A 25,810-nucleotide genomic window follows, 5' to 3' on the forward strand; every position below is an offset into this window, starting at 1 on the left:
ACCGCAAAACATCGTTCGCAGGACACATCGTGAAACAGCAGAGCAGTATCGTCTGCGTAGCAGATAATTTCTGCCTGACTGACGGGCAGAGAAATTAAGTCATTGAGGTAGATCAGAAAAAGAGTGGGACCGAGGATGCTTCCCTGCGGGACACCGAAGGTTATCGGAGCTGAGTCACTGACTAAAGTGCCAAGTCTTACACACTGCTGCCGGTTTGTAAGGTAGCTTTTGAACCAGTTCCATGCGATACCGCGAATGCCTAACAGTTCAAGCTTCCTTAGCAATATCGGTATTGAGACAGTATCAAATGCCTTAGCCAGATCTAGGAAAATTCCCACGCAGGTTTCTCCTCTGTCAAGATAGGAAGAAACAAGGTTAACTAGTAAGGTGGCGGCTTGTTCAGAAGATCTGTTTTTTCGAAAACCATATTGTCTTTGGGAGAGCAGGTGTTCTGATTCAAGGAAATTGATTAGTTGATTATTAATAATTTTTTCCAGCATTTTAGATAGACTGCTGAGAAGAGAAATAGGGCGATAATTTCCGGGGCAGCTCTTGTCACCTCCTTTATGAACGGGAACCACTGCAGCTACTTTCCAACACTCCGGAAAAGAACCCGATGAAATGCTGAGGTTAAAAATATGAACGAGTGGTTTGACGATATAGTTTTTTAGATTTTTTAAGATACGAGTGTTTATTTTATCAATGCCAGACGCGCAATCTGGGTTTAAGGACATGATTAATTTCTCTACTTCAGTATCGTCGGTAGGATTTAAAAAAATAGATCTAAGAGGGGATTTGGTTAAAGCTACTTTAGTCGCAAGTGTCATCTCACTCGTGTTTTTATCAGAGAGTATAACATTTGCTAGGTTTTTGCCCACTGATGAGAAAAATTCATTGGTGTGATTAAGGGAGTCAGAAAAGTTAGGCTTGATGGTGGCTAGTTCATGGGGAGTATGCCTCTCCTGATTGAGGTGAGCTATGTCTCTAATAGTTTTCCAAAGTTTCCTCGGGTTTTTTTTGTTATCAAAAAGTTGTTTTCGGTCATGATCATCCTTTGTTTTTCGTAAAATGCTTATATAAAAATTTCTGTATCTAGTATAAGTAATTTTGGCTATTTCATTATAGGGGTTTTTTCTGTGATTGACATGTAGTTTGTCCTTGACTAGAGCATTTAATCAAGCCTGGGGTCATCCATGGTTTCAAAATTAATTTTGAATTACTTACAGATCTACATGAAGAATGTTTTGAAATTAGGTTAGTTAATATGGAGTAAAAAACTTCTGCGGCTTCAGTAGCTGATGTTTTACTAGTGACCGGCTGCCAGTTTTCTTCTTTAAGCTCCGCTCCGATGGCTTCAAAATCATGGCTGATCACGGTTCTGGATGGCTTGGCGCGATTAACCTTATTGGGGGCTGTAACACCAATCATAATTAGGTCATGGTCTGTAATATCAGAGACACAGACCACCGACGCAAAATTCGTCACTGACCTTACAAAGAAGTGATCCAGGCAGGTATTGTTCCTCGTAGGTTTATCAATTGCAGGCATAAACCCCAGACTAGCCAGCATACATAAGTACTCGGATGCATGAGTGTCAGAACAGGGAGAGTTAATGTTAATATCACCCGTAACGATAAAGCAGTTAGGATTTAGTGAGTTATTATTAACGAAAGAATCTAATGAGTGTATGAATGGGATAGGATTTACAAAAGAGGGGGAACGGTATAAGCCCAGCAAAGAAAAACGTTCCGGTACATATATAAAAAGACTATCTGTATCCTGTATAACTGGTTCGGTGACTGTGGCATTTAAGGTTTTTCTAACATAAGCGACTACTCCGCTAGCTTGATTGTGAGATCTTTCAGTGCGGTAAGAGGAGTAACCCTCGAGCTGACCTATAACCGAGCCCTCCTTCAGCCAGCATTCTGTCAATAATACAACGTCAAAAACTATCTTTATTCGGTTGAATGTTACAAGGAACTGATCAAAATTGTGTTGAAGGCTTCTGATATTAAATGTAAGGACTTTAAAAGAAAAATTAGGCTTTATAATATTCAAGCAGTGCTCCGGAGATTCAGCAACATGACAGTTTACAGGGAATGAGTTATCAAGTTCATTTCCTAATAAGTCTAGTCCGGCCATGGCTTAATAAAGCGGCGGTTAAGTGCGAGACTAGTATAGTGTAGCGGCGCATCCACTTGATAATTATAATTGTAGCCTGAGATATTGAGTGTGTATATGTTAATTAGTGTGTGAGTGTAGGTGAGTGGGTGTGAATATAATAGTGTATATTTTTTTAGTATAACTAAAATGCATATTAAATGTAGAAAAAGTGAATATGGTAGAATTTGCAAACATATTGGGCTACTTGTTTCTAAATAAAAATGGCTAAAGTTTGAGAATTTGAGGCAATCACACATGCTTCTCTTCTGCAAAAGAGTCCACGGCATTTCCGATACCAGGAGTTGCATAGGGATTTTCGGATTCTTTGCTAGGATCCCCGGTAATACGATCCAAGTCCAGAGGATTGCGGATGTGAATAACAGCCGAACTATCGTGCTTCCTGACAAACACCGAACCTGAAGATGTCCAGCAGTGTTTAAATTTAGCGATCGTGGCCCGTTGTCTAGCGGCACGAAAAAGCTGCCGATTTTCTCTAGTCAACCGCTCGTTGACAAAAATCCTTTGGGGGTTTTTATCATTAAAGACGAGATCTTCCGTTGTTACATTGCGCCTAGTCTTCGCAGCTTTAAGGAACTCGTCACGCGTCGCACGACGGATAAAGCGGACGGCTATTGGCCGAGGGTGGATGCGGTGATTAACTCCTTCCATGCCCGACGCCGAGCGTAGGCGGGGACCAGCCCTCCAGGTAGCATCCACGTCACAATGAGTAAGAGTCACACCAATTTTCGCTGCTGTAGTTAGTACAATATGGATGGGATTTTCATTAGAGCTTTCAGGGCAACCAACAATCTCGACTTCATTTCTCAAAGCAACTTGTTCCTGTTTGTTCAGCTGGTCTTGAAGCCTGGACACTGTCTCTTGGAGTTCAGCAGTCTGCGATTGTTTGGCTTCAAGAGACTTGATTTTTGACTCGTTGTCTGATATTCTGTTGGAAATAGTTTCCAGGCGTTCGGTATGAAGTGTAAGCCTGTCCAGCACCTCTTTAATCTGGGATTGAATCGTGGACACCTCACTACGTAGGCCTCTGATTTCCGCAGTTAACTCTGAGATTTCCGTGTTTTTATCTGGAGGCGTAGATGTATAATCCAGCTGTGCCTGTAGCCTCTCCGAATCTGTAGGTTTGGAGTTCATAATGTGTGATACGGAGGCAGATTGAGTTTTTTTATTATGACATCCAAACTTTTTTTTTTGCTATGATACATAACCGGGAATCGAACCTGGTCAATATTCTTTATGTAAACGCGTGAGTATTTGTTTGTATTATTGATCCTGAAATTTGAATAAAAAAATTGAAAAAATGTAATGTCATCATCATCTTCCTCACGTTGTCCCGGCATTTTGCCACGGCTCATGGGAGCCTGGGGTCCGCTTGGCAACCAATCCCAAGAATTGACGTGGGCACTAGTTAGTAGTTTTTAGGCCACCTGACCTTCCAACCCAGAGGGGAAACTAGGCCTTATTGGCATTTTTTATTTGTTTTTTTTTCAAAGCAATGGTTGCCTAGCGGTAAGGGCGTGCGACTTGCAATCTGGAGGTCGCGAGTTCAAACCCCGGCTTCGTACCAATGAGCTTTTCGAAACTTATGTACGAAACATCTTTGATATCTTACTAGTCCCTTTTCGGTTAAGGAAAACATCGTCAAGAAACCGGACTAATCCCAATAAGGCCTAGTTTCCCCTCTGGGTTGGAAGGTCTCATGGCAGTCGCTTTCGTAAAAACTAGTGCCCACGTCAATTCTTGGGATTGGTTGCCAAGCAGACCCCAGGCTCCAAGGAGCCGAGGCAAAATGCCGGGACAAAGCGAGGAAAATGGTGATGGCATTAAATTTTTTCTAATTTTTTATTCAAATTTCAGGATCAATTATATGTACAAACAAATACTACACGCGATTACATAAAGAATATTGACCAGGTTTGATTCCCGGTTATGTATGAGTTTAAAAAAAAGTTTGAATGTCATTATTATTAAATCTAAAATCGACGCAATGGTTCCTAAGAACAGATTTCGCTTTCTCTCATAGTTTCTGACTTTCTTCATACTGACCCATTTGGATTGATCACCCTGTGGCCTGTATATACAACTTACACTGTGTTAATGTGATATAAAAGGATGTATTAACCTTAGCAGGTAATATAAGTTAATAATTTAATTTAGATGAAGGTACTAACGTTGAAAATGAGTGCATCATTTCGCCGTTAAACGTAAGTTTGGCGAACCTAGTAGAAGTTTAAAATGTACCATACTTTTTTGAAAATAAATTTATTAAAAAGGTCTACAGCCCCTTGAAGCTGTGACTTGTTGACCTAGAACTATGAAATTTAGCAAGTAATATCGTCTTACACTGCAGTCTGCAAGTATACGTATAGACATTTTTTTTTACATTGATGACTTTTGTTTAATTCCTTTTTTTGTGTTTCTCAATATATTAATGTTAAATATAGGTAACTTATGTATATGTAATAGTCTCAATAATTAAAGTACAAGGGAAAATGTTAAAACTATAAATTTGTAAAAAAAAAGTACGGAACCCTTGGTGGGCGAGTCCGACTCGCACTTGGCCGGTTTTTTTAAAAGTTTTAACAGTTCCCTTGGCAAAGTATTAAATAAATGTAACCACATGACTCGTCTCTACCCGGACACGAAACGTGTTCTCAAAATACCTACTAAAAGGTATTTATCTATTAGGAATGTCCCAGCTAGGTATATTTGCATAAATTATCTACAAACGTATTTAATGTTATTATATATATATATATAGACCCGGGTATGTCCTTAAACTACGTCCAAAAGAAAGGTATGGGCATTGTGAATGACCTTTCGCTTTGTGTGGTAGGGCACAGGACAGCGGATGTCATTCCAGATCTAGAGCAGAGCCCAACTGGGGAAGTACCTCCACCTTACAGAAAACCGCAGCCAAATAACACTAGACCCTACTCATAGTGTTGTGTTCCTGCCGGAGAGTAAGGTTGCCAGAGCTCAACGAGGGAGAGGAGTGTTAGGGTCGGCAACGCGCATGTAACTCCTTTGGAGTTGCAGGCGTACATATGCTACGGAGACTGCTTAACATCAGGCGGGCCGTATGCTTGTTTGCCACCGACGTAGTATAAAAATATATATATATATATATCCGAAACTAATGATGAAGTTCAAACTAATAATTTGCTTGCGGAACTCCTTACCTTTTGATCAATGAAGTATATACCTACCTATATAAATTATCATATATGTAATAGCATTTTTGTTTTATTTGGCTCACTCCAATTTACAGACAATTGCAAAATATTCAAGAATCCTACAAACTTTTGATCCGGAAGGCAGTTTATAGGACATTTTATGCTAATAATAATAAACATTTTGTAACAATATTTCAGTCTACAATCAGTAAAAAGTGATATCTAACAAAATATGTTCGACCAGAGAGAGCCACAAAATAAACAAAGTTTATGGCGAAGGCGGAGGTGATAGATGTTTTAAGTCCCTAAGTTGCCTAGAAACAAAATAAATAGTAATATGTAAGTAGCTATTTGATTTGCTCAGATGCTCATTCAGGTAGTACGTAAGTACCTAAAGACTACTTTTGACCAGAGTAAAGTACAATAGGTACTGTTGACGTAGTTTGATCCTCTACTTTGGATTACGATGGTGAAGTAGACATTTTCATCACTGAGGCGATTATTGAGTCAAAACGCTTAGTTTCTGCGGTTTATGTAGCAAATAATTGCACACAAAGACGGATAAACTTCGATATTTAGTACTTATTTATAATCGGAGTGACGGTATTCAACGCATCATCGTATGCAAATCACATTCGTGATCTTCTTTATGAGTAAAAAATTGTTATCTACCGGTTACAAATAACAAATATGCAGATACATATACAGAATGAAATTTTAATTGTTACTAACACCCATAATTTAATTATCATAAGTAACTAGTCTTTTTCTACTTTAATTTTAATGGGCCTTATTTAATATGCTTTGCTTGTCATGAAATTAAGGAATATTTTGGCATTAACTACCCACATAAAGCGTTCGCGTGACAAATCGCGTGGAACCTGTGTATATTTGATATCTATAGTTTGTCAAAGGACTGTCACTTTCAAACATACAGAAAGAATCATACCATCTTTTTCTTACACTAGTACTAGCGCCCAAAAGAAAGGGATGAATATAATTTTCCTGGTTGTTACTGACTGACAAATTGGTTTGACCAACTATAATTAATTGACTTTATTGGTGATTGACATTAATTCTGCTTACGCCAACTTTTGCATGCATTAACACTTGAATTATTTTTGTAACATCTCCATCAGAAAAAGATTAACGTGCTGTAAAAAACTTTAAAAGCGCAATCGAATTAATGAGACTGCGAAACTGAATGAGCGTCGTGCATTACCATTCCATTCAGTCATTCATTCGAAGAACGATCCATTGACGCACGAATGTGTTGTAAATATCCGTAGATACATCTTACAACTGTAACAGGCACTTAATCGCAGTCCTGTGAGGTTACGTAATAACAACCTGCTATATATCGTCAGATATCGATCGCCTCCCGTCTGATACTTTGTCAGGTGATAGTTTAGATGCTATCATGAATTAAAAAAATAGTCAGCCGGTTGTATCGCGGTGGAAAAAGACCGTCAGTTGTTGATTGACCATTTTTTTTTTGGTCATCTCCCGATTGATATTGTGTCAGATGATAGTTTAGATGCTATTTTTAATTTAAAAAACCTTCAGCCGGTTTATCGCGGTGGAAAAACCGTCAGCTGTCCACATTATGTAAAAAATACGCACACTACCATTTTATATCCGCAAAGTTATTGAAACCCTGATTAATTGCTACAAGCAAAGTAAGTTTCATGAGTTACTATTATAAACAGGTAAAGCGCTTATTTTTTACATGGTTCAGGCCACCAGCTGACGTTCTTTTCACCGCGATACAACCGGCTGACGATTTATTTATTCACAATAAGTAGCATCTAAACTATCATCTGACGAAGTATCAAGCGGGAGGCGATGACAATTTTTTTACGTGTTTCGGAGGCTGCCATTCCTCAACCCACCAACGGAGCGGCAGCTGACGTCCACGAAGGTTCATCATACATAGCCGTTAATCATTATACGGGTTTTCGCCCGGGAGGCGAATGGTCATGGAAATCTGTTCCTGGCCCGCGGTCTATTACGAGCTGCCAATAATATTAATACCTACGTTAGTTGAACAGAAAAACCAAGTGACTATTGACAATACCTTGACAATCTTTTGTAAAATATTTTTACCACACCAGCTGGTAAAGGCTCTCTTGATTGTTCAAAAACTGATAAGAAAGTTGCGTTTTTTTCACGTTTGAGACAAAATAATCAAATGCAAATTTTGAGTTGTTTTCTTGTATTTCCCGGTGGAGTTGACTTTTAAATGACGATTTTGAATGATAAATAATTAATAACATTAATTTTTAATCGATTTGCTTTGATTTTGTTTGATATTTTACAGTTAGTATTTTCCTTGTGTTGGTATTTGGTATATGGTGAATAATTTTGTGTTTCACTCGGTGGCAAAATTTATTAAACCCTTGTGTCTTAAAACCCTCGCAACGCTCAAGATTCCAGTTTTCTAACCACTCGCTACGCTCGTGGTTCAATTTTGGAATCTTTCGCTTGCTCGTGTTCCAATATTGGCACGAGAGGTTAAACAACAACTTTGCCCCCTTGTAAAACAAATACGAGTAACCGTCGGCTTACAGTTACGAGTAGTTCTGTGAATGTAAATAATAATAATAATAAGCCCGCAGGGCAGCTTGTGGCGAGCTGTTGGGGAGTAACGACCCCACGGACCCGAGTGCTCCCGAGAGTCGGTCAGGGTCTCCGTCTCCGGCGTGTCTTCATCGGTCGGAGTGGACCCCAAGGGGACCTGCAGGACTCTCAGCTCTGGCTTGCCTTCATTGGCCGTCCAGAGAGGAGTCGCTAGAGCTATATGCTCCAGGGGAGGAAGTGAAAGATGCATAAGACGCGAGTTGGCACAGTGGCTGGTAACAGCCACTGGGTAGAAAGCGGGGCACACCTCTCGACACCCCTGAGCCGCTCACACCGGTGTTGCTCCTGGTCGTCTTCACGACGGCAGTTTCAGGGGCCCATCTAGTCGGCGGCGAGTCACCACCTGCCTCGATAACGTGTACAGACATTGTTATGGCAGGTGTCCGGACCTCTCAGCAATAGCCCAATCTTTTGACCAGCCAAACTTCAATACCATAACCGGCACTCTTTTCCACTGTATTTATAATAGCCCCTACGCCTGTTGGGACCGATTTACGGGTATCTATTTGTACCCGTGAATGGGTTCTAGCAGGTGTATTACATAACAGCAAACTTCTCCAAAGGGCTTCTACGTGTTGGATCTGTATCCCCACGCACGCCTATCAAATGACCGGGATGTATATACCCGTGAGTTTATACGAGATACAAATAATAATAATAATAATAATAGCCTTTTATTTCATGCAATTTAACATAACAATACGTTTTTTTTTTTACATTTAACTGCATAGCAGGTACAGGTAACATAACATGCAAATAGTATCTACTTATGTATTTATAAACATTTTTTTTTTATAAGTAGTAAATTTACATTTCTGTGAATGTAAAACATACTAAGTAAAAAGTTGCAATTTGCCTTGAAAATAAAACATTTTCCCCTCACTAGCTCGGAAAGTTGTCGTTTATCCTTCAATACAAGCGGGGAAAACGCGTTTTATCCACTAATGGGGAAAGTAATTTGACCTTGGATCGAGCGTGTTTAAGTAGCTTGACAGATAACAAAACGTAAAACGCTCATGATAATGGTTCGTTCGATATTAATTATCATTAAATAAATGGTTTGAGAATCTAATAAAAAATACCAAATTTAGCTTTATTTAATGATTTTAAGTCATAAACCTTAAAATTCCATAAGAAACGTTTGTTTCTTTATAATGATCTTTAATATAATTCTGAACGCACAAGTTGAGTCGATGCAATTTCAAAACGCATCGTTGACATTTCATACATCAGAAATGTCAACATTGTCAACAATTTTTTTACTTAAAACCTTTTCTCGCCGACTCGCGTAAAAATACACAACTTCCAGAGTTTTCTGTTATAATATCGTAAAGAAATGAGTGATTCCAGTGATGAAGATGATCTAACGCCTGTGGATGTTGCACTTTCCTCGCTATAGTGAGGTGAAAAGTTTTGTGTTACACACGGGCGCAAATGTATTTTACTTCTCGTGTGTTGAAACACTCGCTACGCTCAGGATTCTATTTTAGAACCACTCGCTTCGCTCGTGGTTCACCTATAGAATCCTTTCTCTTGCTCGTGTTTCAATTCTACACTCGCGGGTAAAATACAACTTTGCACCCTTGTATAACAAATAACTATTATAACGCCAACAAAATGTTGAAAAATTAATCATGCATAATGTGTCCATGCAATATGGCAGCTCGCTGTATACTTTTATCGAACTGCGGTAAGGCCGAAAGGAAGAGTTATAATTTTTATTAGCAATGTATTGTATGTAAGTGCCTTTTCGAATGTATGTACCTTTCGTTATGATAAATGAGGTGTTTTTAACCGACTGTGAATAAAGTAGCCTCTATAAAAATGCAATAAAGATTGTATATTTTTGTTATGCTTTATTACTTTTCGATTAAAATGCCATCTTGGGCTGGCCTATGGCCCCTGGAGTAACCAGGTAACCACGCAGTCTGTCTTCTAGTACATTCATTGTGCAAGTGAAATATTGTAAACGAGAGTGTTCATTCACGACAGCTGCAGGCTGGAGTGAATTAGACTCAAGTTTGCAATATTCTTACCCCTGGAGTTACACACAATTTTTTTCATCACACTTGCGAAGAAAAAACAAAATTTTAAGCGAAATGATTCTTAAATACGCGGTGACATTAATTTCAAACATTCATCCCCCATATTGTAATTTTTTGACAGTTTAGGCATCGAAGGCACAGACAGACCCAGTCACGGCTATTACCTAAATTAATCAAATTAAATATTTATAAATAAGACTAATTTTTCTAAACATAACCAATAAACGTCAGTATTTTAAAGGTAAAATGCATTTATAGTTGGTCAAGCAAATCTTGTCAATAGAAAAAGGCGGCAAATTTAAAAAATGTAAGCGCGAAGGGTTATCGTCCCATAGAAAATTTGAATTTCGCGCCTTTTTCTACTGACAAGATTTGCTTGACCAACTATATAATATCTTGACTTTAATACTAGTGCTTTACTTATAACCTACTTGGTTCGTATGAATTAGTGACATATTTAAAAAAAAGTTACTACACATATATATATGTATATGTGTGTGGGTGTAGTTTTTATAATTAGTAATTATAGAGTTAGACCAACACAAGTCTGCAACAGATAGCACACGCAGTGCAAATATTATTTTAAACGTTAAAACTTCTATGAAATTATGTCGTATAAATAACACTTGCACTGCGTAGGTGCAATGCTATTGGCTTTTCAGTTTACTTGGATGAGTACCTACATATTAATAATGTCGTGTATCAAAATCATTGCAGACTTTTCTTGGACTAACTCTAATAACGTGTTGTAACACGGACATTAAATTTCAATCAACCAAACAATTGAAAACTATGACATATTACCTGTCCTATCAAGGACATTTCGAATATCGATCGTCCGAGATAGTACTTGAGTTTAGTTCCAAATGTATAAACTCATACTAAACACTAATCAATATGTAAACAGGCCCTAGGCAAGTGGTGGGGGCCTTATAAGATAAAAATAAATCATTGTTATCTCCAAAATGGAGTTAATTAGAATAACGGTTTCTTTAAGAAAGAACACCGTGTATTCAAAAGCAATATTTTATTGCTTGGAATCATTTTACTAGTATTTATTATATAGGTAGGTTTATTACATATTTACTTGAGGAGGCTTACGAGTGTCTTGTTTCGTTATGATTTTTACCCCGCTGCCGCAAAGCGAAAAGGAAATGCTATTGGCTTTTCAGTTTACTTGGATGAGTACCTACATATTAATAATGTCGTGTATTCCATGACAACTCATATTAAAATATCGAGAGCGGAGTGATAAATACATATGCGTCTGACCGTCTGTCTGTATATCATATAGTAACGAATAGCAACGGAAATCGACTACACAAACGAGTATTTCACTCTTTTTCTATAACAATGTCTCGGAGCTTTTGAGTGGCCGATAGCTTGAACCCGTTGACATAACCTTGGTCGGCGGTCAGCGCGTCGCGGACCACCGGTGCACGGTGGATCCCCGGTATATAAGCGCCCTGCCACCGGACCCGGCGACACTACACGCATCGCCAGTTTTGGGGGCCGTAGTGACTACCGCCTCACAATGAAAACAATCGTGGTACGTAACTTTTGTTTACTTGGCTCACGGAACTTTCACCGACTACCAAAAGGAAGTTATTTTATTTTAGTGATGACATGAAAATGGTTTCAGGATTATTGCTTACGGTGAAGGTTTCTTATTGTTTCTCTTTAAACAAACATACAGTTTTACTACAGTTGCAATATTAAGTAAGTTAATTATAGTTGGTCAAACCAAATTGGCAGTAAATAAGAACCAAAAAAACTATACTCATCCTTTTTTTTTGGGTGCTAGTACTAGTGTAAGACCAAGATAGTATGATTATATCTGTCTATGTTTGAAATGAGACAGTCCTTTGACAAACTATAACTCTAAAATGTGTACCTACCTATAGAACGTGTAGTATTATCTACAGAAAAACTCAAGTAAAAAAAAATATGACCGGCTTAAAGTTCAAAAACGCAAAATATGTGACTGTCATAAAATACACGCACGTCTAGTGACAAGTTAAACCGTACGAGACAAATTATAAATATATATAAGCATCTATGGCAATAGTAGGTACTACAATCAATGGAAGTGTTTATTTTATCAAGTAAATGGTGTTACACATTGTAAAGAGTAATATTATGAAACTGGTCTGAAACATTACATGCAAGAATGCTGAAACACTTGGCGCGTCTTGTAGCAGTTACACAACCAGCGAGCGAAGCGTCTCCGTTTCAGCTTGTGAAAAAGAAGCTTTCAATTGTTATGTCCAGTTGTACGCTACATGTATAAAAGAAGCTTTCAATTGTTATGTCCAGTTGTACGCTACATGTATAAAAGAAGCTTTCAATTGTTATGTCCAGTTGTACGCTACATGTATAAAAGAAGCTTTCAATTGTTATGTCCAGTTGTACGCTACATGTATAAAAGAAGCTTTCAATTGTTATGTCCAGTTGTACGCTAGGTGTATAAAACCGATTCTTGTCAAATATTGTGAGCAGGTATTTGTTGTCAATTCAGTTTTTAGAAGTTTTTTAAAATGGCAGATTTCTGGGGGTTCACGAGGTCTACAGCTCACAGAGCACTATTTACATAGATATACAATATTTATATAATAGATAATATACATACATCAGTAAATTCCTCGCTTTGTAGTTAGTTACCATCGTAAAACAACTTAGCTAAAGTCCCTCTTGTTTATAATAGGTAGTTAAGTAGGTACATGCAAAATTGGCGCTGCGCTAGTCGACGAATTGCGGAAATGTAGGTAGTGAAGTGCTCAGATAGAAGTACCGATATTAATACTTATTAAAAAATCATATTCAATCTATCGTTTAAACCATTTGTCTCATAAACATCATGCTTTTATCGCAATTCCCTAATCTCTTACAAATTAGGTAATCAATAAAAAACCAAAATGTATAATTCCAGCTATAAGGGCAATGAATCGGATCACAACCAGTTTTTAATTTTACATCAAAATGGTGATATCATGACGGCAGTCGCGAAACTAATGATATGCTTATGGCGATTTGAATATTTGTCTAGCTATGCTAAATCAATTCCGTGTTGATATTTATAGCTTACTAGCTGTTGCCCGCGACTTCGTACTTTGTATGTTGGTGGTTATTTATTCTACATGGGCATAGAACATTATGCAGCATAAGATAGCAGTAGGGACGGTTAATCATTTGTCAATGATAACTTATACAACGCATAAAGATTTGACTGTCACACCCTACGAAGTTTCAATTCAAGCCCCTAACTAAAAAAAATTGTTCTCGATATAATCCCTCTCAATCCTGTATATTATGCCGTTCTAAAAAGTTTTAAAGCATTTGTAATGGATTCAAACTCCCAACCCCTATTTAACCCAACCGCTTTTAGGGGATGAATTTTTTAAAACGCTGAAATTACTTTTCTTGTTTTCTATATTTTTAGAAAACTAGAAGAGTAATTTCAGCGTTTTAAAAAATTCAAACATAGATCCAAGTCCCGCACTCACAAAAATGTTTGATTTCCATACAAAATTTCAACCCATTTTCCACCACCTTGGGGGATGAATTTTCAAAAACGCTGAAAACAGGTTTCATCTATTTTAATGAAGTACCTATTTACGAAGTTTGAAGTTTCTAGCTTAAATTAAATTTTAAACATCATGCAAACTATCAACCCCTTTTTAACCATTTTAGGGGAAGAATTTTTAAAACGCTGAAATAACTTTTTTGTATTCTAATAATAATAGAAGTCAAACATTTTTTTGAGTGCGGGACTTCAATCTTTGCATAATATGCCTTTATACAAAGATTCAAGTCCCGCACTCAAAAAAATGTTTGACCTCCATACAAACTTTCAACCCCTTTTTCACCTTTTTAGGGGATAAATTTATGAAAACGAAATTATTTTTCTTGAATTCTAATAATATACCTTTAAGTATACAAAGTTTCAAGTCCTGTACTCAAAAAAGTGTTTGTGCTCCATACAAATTTTAATACCCCTTTTTCACTACCTTGGGGGATGAACTTTCAAAAACGCTGAAAATGGTTATCTTCTATTTTAATAAAATATCCATTTACAAAGTTTCAAGTTCCTAGCTCAAAATAAAACTTGAACCCCATACAAACTTGTCATCCCCTTTTCAAACCCTAAGGGGTCTTAAAAGGGGATGAATATGTTGGAATAACTTTTTTTTGTAATCGGATATTATGTCTTTCTAAGAAGTTTCAGGGCATTTGTAATGGATTCAAACTTTCAACCCCTTTTTAACCCTTTTTAAGAGATGAATTTTTAAAAACGTTGAAATTACTTTTCTTCTATTCTAATAATATGCTCAATATACAACGTTTCAAGCCCCGCACTCAAAAAATAAGTTTGAACTCCATACAAACTTTCATCCCCTTTTTAACCCCCTTAGGGGTTGAATATCTCAGTCGCTTCTTATCTATTGTACACTTTATAAATGCAACCTGGTGTGCAAATTTCAACTTTCTATCTTTTGTAGTTTCGGCTCTGCGTTGATCAGTTAAAAAAAATTAGGGGCCCTGGAGGAAAAGTAGGTACCTTAAAACCCTAAGTTAGCTCATTTTACTTAAAGGAAACCTTCTTTAATTTTAAAAAGAAACAAAATTGCTTTCATAGATTTTTTTGAATTCGCTTGTCTCGCCCGAAACCGACAAAAAATTCCAAAATATGTATCCTCTATTTTACTCTAGTTACTAGTCGATACAATTAATGTTAATGATAACATTTCTCTAAGAAACATTAGGTCTTACACTCGTCTGTCGTACAAAATATCCATAAAATCGAATATTAAGTACTCAACAATATGTTTAAACAAGCAATATTGAAAAAATGAAATAAAACGAGGGTTGCTACTTATGTATCTGGCAAAGCAAAAAAATAACAAAACTATAGTTATATACATTTTTTTTTATTTGTACGCCAAGATGAACGAAATACTTTTTTATATGTTGAAACCATAGCATTTTTTTCCATTTTGATTTTGTTATACATAACGTGCATTATGTACGCAAAAACGGCTTGTTCGCGATGTATTGATTGATACACATTGATCTTCGATGGAACTTCCTCCCCTAAAGTCGGAAAAAGTCGATCCATGCATTGTTTTTGAGTTAATCAACGCCGAAAATCGTAAAATATCATCGCACAAAAATTTTCACAAGTAAAAGCACGTTGAAGATGAAACAAGCTATTTTTAGAATGACGCTACAATGTAAAACCTATTGATAGACATATGAAACAAATTATTGTATTCTACTTACAACTGACTTACAAAGAGTTAATTTTTTTATGTTGTATATATATTTTTAATATTGTTCCTGTAAGTGGCCCATTCCGGATAACATAAGTATCTAGCAACCCACGTAATTTACCTAATTTTGCACGATGCATATCTTAGTGTTTCAAAAATTCTGATTATATTATTAAACCGTGTTTTCTGACGTAGGGTAGGTAGAAAGTAGGTAACAAAAAATTGGCGCATTGTTTGACACCGACCACGAACAACATTTTAAATAAATCATAAGTTTCTAGTGCAATATTTAAGGCCGTTCCATCGGTTTGCCGCTATCACCTGTCACTTATCGCAAGAAAGAAAGGGAAAGACAATGCGCGCCAAGTGTCAATTTTGATCGAATTTTGTCGGGTTTTATTTATTTAAAAAACTTTGCCTTACAATATTCGAAATTCGAAATTTGTCAAATTGCTATTTGTTAAGATTGTTTTTTTTTCACAGTTTGTTTGTATAGTGTCACATAATAAATAACTGAGTAAAGTTTGATTAAAAGTCCGAGTTAGAGGTTACTTTGGGAATTAATTGTATCGAGCGAAGTGTCATAATTCGTGTATCGGAAGCTGTGTTATTAAAGATAATATGTGCCATTCTCAATCAAAAGGGTACTTATTGTCGGTTGTCAATAAGGCGCTATGTCTATAATATAGCTTCAATTTGAAATCAACCCTATTGACAAGCGACAATGTGGTACCTTTTGGTTGAAAATGTCACATATAATTAAAAACTTTCCACGTCTACGAATATCAACGTCTCTTAGAAAAATATATGATCATATAAGGAGATTTTTCGCCTTCTGGATCAGGGAACGGCCTTAAATTACTTACACAACAGTATTGTTCTTTATTTGAAAATTACAGTTATAAATTGACTGTTGCAAATAAATACATAACCAACTAAGAAGAAAATATCGAATCATAAAATTATCATTAAATTTTATAACAAAATGTAGTTAAATAGATACATAGAAAATTAAAAATTTATTTCAATAAATTTTATGTGAAAAAAAAAATAGTCTGGCAAACTCAATTTGTCAGTAAATAAGAAGAAGAAAAACTATAGTCATCCCATTCTTTTAGGTGCTAGTACTAGCGTTTCGTTCTCTCTACATATCTATGTCTCTACTCTTTACAGTATTATTCTCTCTATCGAAGTTTGAAATGAGACAGTCCCTGGTCAAACTATACCAAAACCTCTAAGATTCAATTATTTTTTTACCTTCCAAAAAGGAAAATAATATTAGTACCATTCGATTCATTAAACATATTATTAAAAAATAGATTGTATTGTAACTATATACATTAACGCAATATTTTACCGATACTCGCAATTTTCTTGTTTCCCAACTTCAAGGCGGCTTCATCAAGTAACCGTGACGTCAACCGTTTTGTTAGGGGCGTTTATTGTCAGACTTTGACTGTCCTATTATATAGACATTTGATCCTCAAAACAAACCTGATCGACTGACACCATTAATAAAAAGAATAAATGGTAAGTACAATAGGCTGCTTATAGATGACGTTTATTTTTTAATTTTTTTAATAAAATAAAAAAAGCTTGTCATCTATAAGTACGAGTAGCCTATTGTACTTATCATTTATTCTTTGACACATAAACTAGATTGGCAAGTAATTTATTAATGTTTATTCTATTTGTCAAATACTGGTGCCATCACCCTACTCTTCCTCGTTAAAAAACGCCCTGTATGTATACCGGTATCTCTCTTAGCCGAAATATTCAAGACAGGCTCAGCTCACTCGAGTTTTTACGTTGTGCGTATAGGCAATATTTGACGAAATGTATGTACAGGTAAATTAGCTGTTAGACTAAATCATATCAATTCTGCAGCCACTTTATATTAACCAAATAGTTATTGTTATTATTCTTACTTTACCATATAAACCTGTGTTTTAAAATTGACATGAAGCTAATTGGAAGGGCCCTGGAAAATGATAAACGCTGTGACATAATGTTTGCATCATCAGTGCATGCGCATGCGGATAGGTCACAGCCGATGAACTTGACATTTAAGTTGTTAGTAAGGATTTTGTTTATGTTTGGAACTTTTGAATAATCAACTAAAATAACTTTACTGCGACTAAGATGAGCCGTGAATCATCAATCCTTGCATTGGTGACTGTTATGGCCCACATTATTCTATCTTGCCCTATTAATTTACTTCTTAAACATTTCGGAAACTACTCATATTTTTGTATAGGAATCGAAATTTTCCATTTCTAAAATAAAAGTTTCTAATATTTTTTTCTAAAATTTCCATGAACTTTTCCAGCTTTTTGGAAACTTTCCGCAACTTGCACATTTGTAGTTGGGACCAACCACTTTCAGGAAAGTTAAAATTGTGGGTTCCAGAACAAGTGAACGATGATTTACAGTCTGGCAAAAAAGAGTAGAAATTAAAAAAGGGCAAAACTGTAGTGTCGTCCCGTTTTTATTAGATTGATTTGAAAGGGACGACACTACAGTGTTGCCACTTTTTCATTTCTACTCTTTTTTGCCAGACTGTAAAATCGCGCGCCCCTCCTCACAGCAGCAACACCTACTTAACACGTTTCCTGTCCGGGTGCCCCCGATGTGGAGTCATGAAACTTTTTTACAGGAGTCCGGCGTGCTTCCACTATGGGTTCACAACATCAAAGTGGAGGCAAACTTCCTTGAACGTGTGACTTGGTATTATTATTTTGTAGAATACTTAGGAATTGAGTTAAACAAAACCCTGAATTGGAATAGGCATATTATTTTTAGGAATCTCCTACATATTTGTGATGTTAAGTTGTTAACCACCATACACTATGCGCCAACTTTGTCAATCAATTGCAACTATTGCATCACGGCATGGGAAGGTGCTGCAAAAACTAAATTTTTAATACAGTTGCTCAAAAAGTGCTACTTTTCGTGGCTGTTTAGCGTGCGGAAAGTTGGGTTTCGCTAACTACTGCTTTTTACTATTCCAATTTTTTTAAATTTATACTTGTTCCAATTCATGACTACTTATTGATGAGTGTTTATATTAGTTCCCTTTAAACGTCGTAATCAACATTTTTTATGTAACGTTACTACTGTTTATGTAAGAATACGAAAAATATGCATATTTCATATTTTCACCTCTTCATCATTATAAGTATTATAACACGTTTATTTTTTAATGTTGAAAAACCGTTCTTAATAAGTGGTCTGAATGGAACGGAACACCTGTCAAAGAAGAGGCGCTTTTTCATACTGCAAGAATGTTTTAAGTTTCCAAAGGCAACATTCGATATTGTTTTTATAAATATAAGATACACAAATAATCGTAAATAACGATATTTAGGTAATAATAGTACAATGTTTTATATTTACAATTGTTTCTGTCTTATAGAACATGCATTTGAAAAAAAAAAATCTTTCATTGAAGTGGGTTCAATGGTGTATGTCCCAATGTAATGTGATATGATCCTAAGTTGGTCGAAATAAATGATTTTATTATTTATTATTATTATTAATAATAATAACAAAATCCATTCGTCGAATAAAACCAAAAAAACACCTTTTTATAATGTCAATGTCAATGATGTCACAGAATTAATAATATAAAAAGTTTCGAATTCCTTACTTGGTTTTTCTTATTTTTTCGCAACTGTATTAAAAAACGTCGTTCGATACACGTGCGGAAATGTCATACTTCACTCGTTCCGAGTCTTGTCACTCGCCTACGGCTCATGCCAAGATATCTCGGTACTCGTAAAGTAATGACATACTTTCCGCACTAGCATCGAAATGTACTATACTCGTAGGTATATAATAACACTTGAGCGCACTCAGCGTGCTGTTCTCAAAGTTATGACGTTCAAACCCTTTAGATATCTGACACAGTCCATTTATAAAGATATAAGACAATCGTTTGTAAAAGGCTAATCCTAGCTGAACATAAAAACCTTCCAGACCACCCTACTTCACGTCTATACTATTCCCGCATCGAAGTCTGCTTTTTCACTAAGGTCCAAAAAAATCTATCTCTCAAACTGTATAATATAATAATGATAAACATAGTTTATGATTCAAGTAGGCTTATTACAATGCGCTTATAATAAGCTAATAAGTAAGTAAATACATTCAATTACAATCACACTCAAGAGGGCTTAATTTAACTGTTTAGTATTAACTTTATTATGTAAATATCCATTGGTGATTAGGGAATGCATCTGTATTGTTTGCATACTCTACTTGTTTACGTTTAAGTTAACGCTTAGCAACATGCTGATGCCGTCATGCTAGAAATAATGCAAGTTACCGCCACCTGATATTGTTTGTTCGTCTCATAAATGTATACGATTCTATTCTAATCTTATTTTTGCTTAGACTTTTGTAACTTCTGATAGCATAAATCCTATGCAGTAATATTATGTGTGCGGGTGACGAATCTTAGGTACTTCACCGTGATACAGTTTTAACTAGTACGGGGAGTAAAGGACTCATTCTTCTCATAAGTAATTATAACTTTACAACTAAATTACTTTATTTACGTACCTAAATCAGACTGGTGTACCTATTTATGTACCTCCCTACCTATAATGTAACTTTTAGTTGTGGTTAAATAAAGAAATTGTATTTATTATTATTATTATTTTATGGGGACATTAGTCGCGTTAAAAAGTCAAAACTCTCCAAACCCAGTATTAATGCCTTTTCGAGCTTTGCTCTGTGTAACAATGTCTCCGCCAGCCAGCGCGGGCGGCAAACGAAAGAGGTTGAAACTTACCCTTTACAATGAAATCTACCTTTACACCTACCTACACCTAATAGCGTGTTGAGTCTATATGTAATCTTCAGTAATCAGCATGGAGGTGTCACACCGCAAATTCCGAATAGAAATCTTATTCAAAAACTTAATAAATCTTATTTAAAATAACACTCAATACTTTTTCAAACAAGATAGCGGCATTTGAGTCATTTTATCTATCCATTTAAGTCATCCATTCATGTTCATATGTGACATTTTCAACCAAAAGGTACCACATTGTCGCTTGTCAATAAGGTTGATTTCAAATTGAAGCTATATGGACATAGCGCCTTATTGACAACCGACAATAAGTACCCTTTTGATTGAGAATGGCACATATGAATATTTCTACATTTTCTACTCGCAGTCCCGCGGTGTAGCACCATCCGTGCTGATCACTGGTAATCTTATTGTATAATTCAACACACACAAAGGCACCAAAAGTAGGTACTGACTTTTATTTTGTTGCTAGGTACGCGTTTCATCTTCACATGTGAGCGTAATGGCCTCTACTCACAACAACTATACAATTTGTTGCAAGGTGAGTAGAGGCCAAAAATGCTATGTTTTTTTAAAATGGTTTATGATAATTATGGATTATGGTTCTAATTTCTATAGATTATGAATTATATGATTGACGTTTATGGTCGCTCTGCCACACTTCTAGCTGCAAAACTCTGATGACCCGACCTTATGAAGTTTATTTGACCTAGGAACGAATGAGGGCTACCGTTTTTGTGCTCACCAGTTGGTGCCATTGTAGATGTAGGTCCAGAAAAACAGATCTCAAAATTCTTCTATGCTTATTTTTATTAAATCAATACGTTCTAATATACACAAAAGTATTTTAACGTCTAAATGTGCCATTTTTTCGACTTGTTTAATTTTGCTTATATTTTAGTTGGCACTTTTTTTTTACCACTAACATTTATTGCGCTATATCTATTGTTTACCATGATTAATTAAAGATGGACAAAGATTTACCACAATTATGAATAAGGAGTGAAATTTCTCGATAAAAAAGCTTGAATGCATTTTTTCTATGCATTTGACATAGAATTTTGAAAGACCTACATCGGTAGTACTATTTTTTTTTTTTTTTTTTGAGTAGTACTATTAGTTATTCTGTGCCTACATCTATACTAGCGCCCCTAGCGGCGAAATTAAATGCGGTTGCCCTCATTAAGCAACAAAATAGCAATCTTTTCTTATTATCAAAGATAGATGTAACTCTGTTCCTCTTTGTTATTATTTATTATATTGACAGGGCCGACAGTGACAACACCTAATTGAAAATGCTCTTTAGTACAATAGGTGTTGCGTCGATCACAATCACAATATTCACAATAGTTCGCGGGTGGCGTAATATTTCTTGATGACATGTATATACCTAATGATGTACCTAATCTACCTACTAAGTACTAATAATATTGTTCATACGATGCGATTAGTAGCCTCATATTTACAAAACATATATGTGCTCGTATTAAACTTAATATAAAAATAAAATAGATACTTCATTATTTTATTTAAAATTCTAAGCGCTTGTGAAAGTTTCATTGTGTATTTTGTAATAGTACGTTTCTTACTTGGCAATAAGCTACGTAAAACCTACAGGACTCAACCTAACTATGGATAAATCACTTATTTTCTACCTACACTTGTTACCCACGCGTATCAGGTACCATCAGCCGCAAAAGTGCATGGCGACTATCAATCCATTGAGTCATAATTTCTCCATCATGCAATTTCGCAGCTCACTGTACCTACGCATGCTTAGAGTCTTGAACTTACTTGCAGATTAATAATATAAAAAAATTACGTGGTGGAGGGCGGAGGTGCGGGGGGGATGCCAGGACAGTCTATTGACAACAGTCACTTATTTTTTCAAACCCAATACTACCTATAAATATTGTCAACGTGGCTAGTGGCTACCTACTTAAATAGCCAAAACACTCAAAACCCAGTAATGCACTTCCGAGCATTGCTCTGTTTGAAATAAAACGACTCCAGTAACAAATCAAAAAATATATAACGCGCCAGCCAGCGCCAGCGACAAACGAAGGAGGTAGAAACTAACCCTTTACAGTCTACGGTGGTTACCGTACCTTAATCCATATCCTCTATCGATATTTTTTGCATTTTATTGCCTATGAATCTTGACTATAAGACATATAAAAAATCATGCATACCAAACCAATGACATCAAATGGGCAATCTCAACATTCTCAACGCGTCAGCTACTTATATTTTATATTGTAATATATACAATATAAAATATAATATAATATATATATTGTATATTTACTTATTTTGGTACAACAAATAACTATTATCTTATTATTGTATTATATGCCTCTACAATTATATTATACTCTAAATGTTAATGCAATCATGATGTTTCAATGCAAGCACTTAGCTTCTAATACAAAAAAGTGACTAAAACAATGAAATCAAAACACCATCGACGCCTTGGTGGTTCTCGGAAAACACAAGCTAGATCGTTCAAGTTCATCGCTCTCGCGGAGCTTACGCAACGCGTGCACTTCGAAAAATCCACGCGACACCGTGCATTAGGCGTGGGGCGTGGGTGAGATTGACCTTGCACCCACACTTTCTATGCCGGATATGCCTCACTAAATAATACACAATAACATCTCCTTTTTACGAATTAATTGACTGGTTGCTACAATTACAATATCTACTTACACGCGCTTTTGAGAAAATCACTGAGTTAATTACCAATCACTTTTTATGGAAGGCTTTACTGAGTGAGGGCTTTACCATTGACCACACGATATGTGCGTAGAGCTATTATATTGTCAACCGAAAAAAAAAGAATAAGAATGCAATCTGACATCAGAAGCCATTAAAGGGCGCATTAAAATAATATGTTAGCTTAAAGTACGGTTATGTTGCATCAGACCGGGTATGTGAGTAACTAGATGCCATTTTACTGGAACGTGGTAGAGCATTGCAACACAGGCTGCTTCGTGGTCAACGATCCGATGCAGCGGCTCGCTCGCGTGCCTTTCGGACTTACCGGAAACCGCACTAACCTCATACTCATCTATAATTGATTCGACTTTTTTTGTAAATTTAATTAATTAATAGTTCATCGTGGATAATAAATTACTAAATGTAAAAACTAAAGTTTATAGTGGTTTTTATTCTTCTTTTTTTTACAGGTAATACTTGCTGTGGCAGGGCTCGCATCAGCGGATATTGGTCTCGGCTACCATTATAGCCCGCCCAAAATACAGACATCGTATGATTCGTATGGCACACCATCCTACAGCATTTCGAGCGGCAACGGTGGCTTTAACACTGGCTACACAGGTCAAAACACGGGCTCTGTTTACAAAGGACAGGCTTTAAGTTCCACATCGAACGTGTACCAACCCTCTGCAGGTTTGCAGAATGGATACCCAAGCCAAGTTCAAACCGCTAGTACTGGATATCAAGGAAACGTCTTCCAACCAGGCACAGGTTACCAAACTGGTACCGGATATCATCCTGGAAGTGGTTACCAGACTGGCTCGGGTTACCATACCGAAAATACTAGATACCAAACTGGAGGAAATTATGCTGGGCCAGATTCTACTGGAAACCAGTATCAAACTAGTGGATCATTTGGAACCAGTGGGTCGCTCCAAGGTGTTCAGGGCCTCAATCAGTACCATTCGTCAAACCAATACCATGCTAACTCAGCGAATTACGAACAATACTATAGGCAAGTGCAACAGCAAGCACCTCAAATCTTCAAACACTTCTATGTTCACGCCGCCCCTGAAGAACCAGAGTTACCGAGACCCCGCCAGCCAGTGGTCCTGCCTGCACCTCAAAAACATTACAAGATCATCTTCATCAAGACGCCAGCCCCTGTTGTCGGGTCTACACAATTTGTACCTGTGCAACAACAAAACGAAGAGAAAACGATTGTATACGTTCTAGTTAAAAAACCAGAGGCAGCTGAAGACATTGTCGTCCCGAAAATTGAACAGAAGCCACCTTCTAAACCCGAGGTATTCTTCATCAAATATAAGGGCAAAGAAGACAGCCAGGCTGTAATCAACAACATCGTTAATGAATATAACAGTGGAAAAGAGTCTATCAATGTCGGGGGTGCGTTCCACTCTAGCGGTACTCTAGATTCAATCGCAGATGTCAAATACGTACCGCAATCCGTGCTAACTTCTCCATCGACAGGCAACGGTGCTGGAGCATCAGTTCAAGCTTTAAGCGGATCATATGGATCTCAGTACGAAACCAGCAGTGGATCTGTGGATCAATCAGTAAATTCAGGAACCTTCGAGAGTGGCTCATCAGGTTCCCGCTATCAAACACAATCCTTTGGAAGTAGCTCCGAGGGCTACCCATTATCTACTGCGGGTTACCAAGGATCGACTGCAGCCCCGATCCAGATTAGTTCAGGTACCGGAGGGTACGACAGCAACAGCGGGTTCTCGTCCACGGTATCCTCTGCGGGCGGCCAGAGCGCGATTTCTTCCCACCAGGGTATTCCTCATGAATTTTATGGGACGCCGAAATTTAGCAACAATTAACAAACTAAACAAACCATGAAAATTATATTATGGATTTTTATTTTTAACTTAATTTACCATTAGATCCATACGAGCAAGGTGCCATTATTAAAAAAGTTAATAAATATGTGCTGAAACATTTAATAATTACATTTAAAATAATAAACATAGTGGCTTCAGATAGATAGATCACTGTAGTCAGTCAGTCAATCGTCAGTTAACACATTTATTCCCACCCAGCCACACAAGACGTCCGCGCCAGGCCACAAAAATTTAGTCTTAGTTATAAAGCTTAATACAACGATCACGACGACTATCGGGTCGTCCGGCCTGGGAACGAAACCATAAAATACCCGATAGTCGGGTTTTCGGCATTGAATGTGTCAAGTACCTAGGAAGTACTTTTATAAACATTTATGTAATGACATTTATCTTATGTTTAAGTCTGACTTAAGTCTGGCTACACAATTTACGCAGGTGCTATTCGTAAATTGTAACAACGGCGAAAAGTTTGCACTGCACATTTCACGTTTCTTTGTTACTGAGGGCCTACCGCGAACACCGAACATCTCAAATTCGCAAATTGCGAGCATCTTTTTTTCTCTTTTACTCTAAATAAGGCGTAATTAGACTGACAGAGGGGCCCATAATTTGCGAACTTCGGTGTTCGTAGTAGGCCCTCAGCACTGCTATTATGAGGTCACAAGGGTCACAATAATGGCGCCTTTTAAACATTTTTTCTTTGAAATAAAACTATGAAAACGGATTATATCGCGTATATTGAATTTATAATAGTCACCCGTTGACCACGAACGCTGTAAAGAGTTCGAAACGTCGGGATGTATTATAAATTCAATATACGCGATATAATCCGTTTTCATAGTTTTATTTCATGAGTAACTATCGCGGTAACCGAAGACAATATTATTTTTTCTTTGCATATAGTATAAGGATAATATTTTTAGGAAATAAAAATATCAGTTGGCTATCGATCCTAGAAATATGACAAACATTTACATGTGTAGATTAATACATAATTTAATACACTTTCATTCGGTCGATCCAGTTTTGAAACCACTTATTCCACTCCGAAGTTGGGGCTCCAAATGGCCGTTTTGTATACGTCTACCGCCTCTTC

General features: G+C 36.6%; 1 protein-coding gene across 1 annotated transcript; it reads left to right on the top strand.

Annotated features, from left to right (window-relative positions):
- Positions 1–11,461: 11,461 nt before the first annotated feature.
- On the top strand, positions 11,462–24,721 carry LOC134754396 (uncharacterized). Its single transcript, XM_063690700.1, has 2 exons — positions 11,462–11,591; positions 23,317–24,721. The coding sequence occupies exons 1-2, from the start codon at positions 11,577–11,579 to the stop codon at positions 24,691–24,693; spliced, it is 1,392 nt and encodes a 463-aa protein (XP_063546770.1). The 5' UTR covers positions 11,462–11,576; the 3' UTR covers positions 24,694–24,721.
- Positions 24,722–25,810: the final 1,089 nt, after the last annotated feature.

This window comes from Cydia strobilella, chromosome Z (genome assembly GCF_947568885.1).
Source record: "Cydia strobilella chromosome Z, ilCydStro3.1, whole genome shotgun sequence".
Lineage (NCBI taxonomy): Eukaryota > Metazoa > Arthropoda > Insecta > Lepidoptera > Tortricidae > Cydia > Cydia strobilella.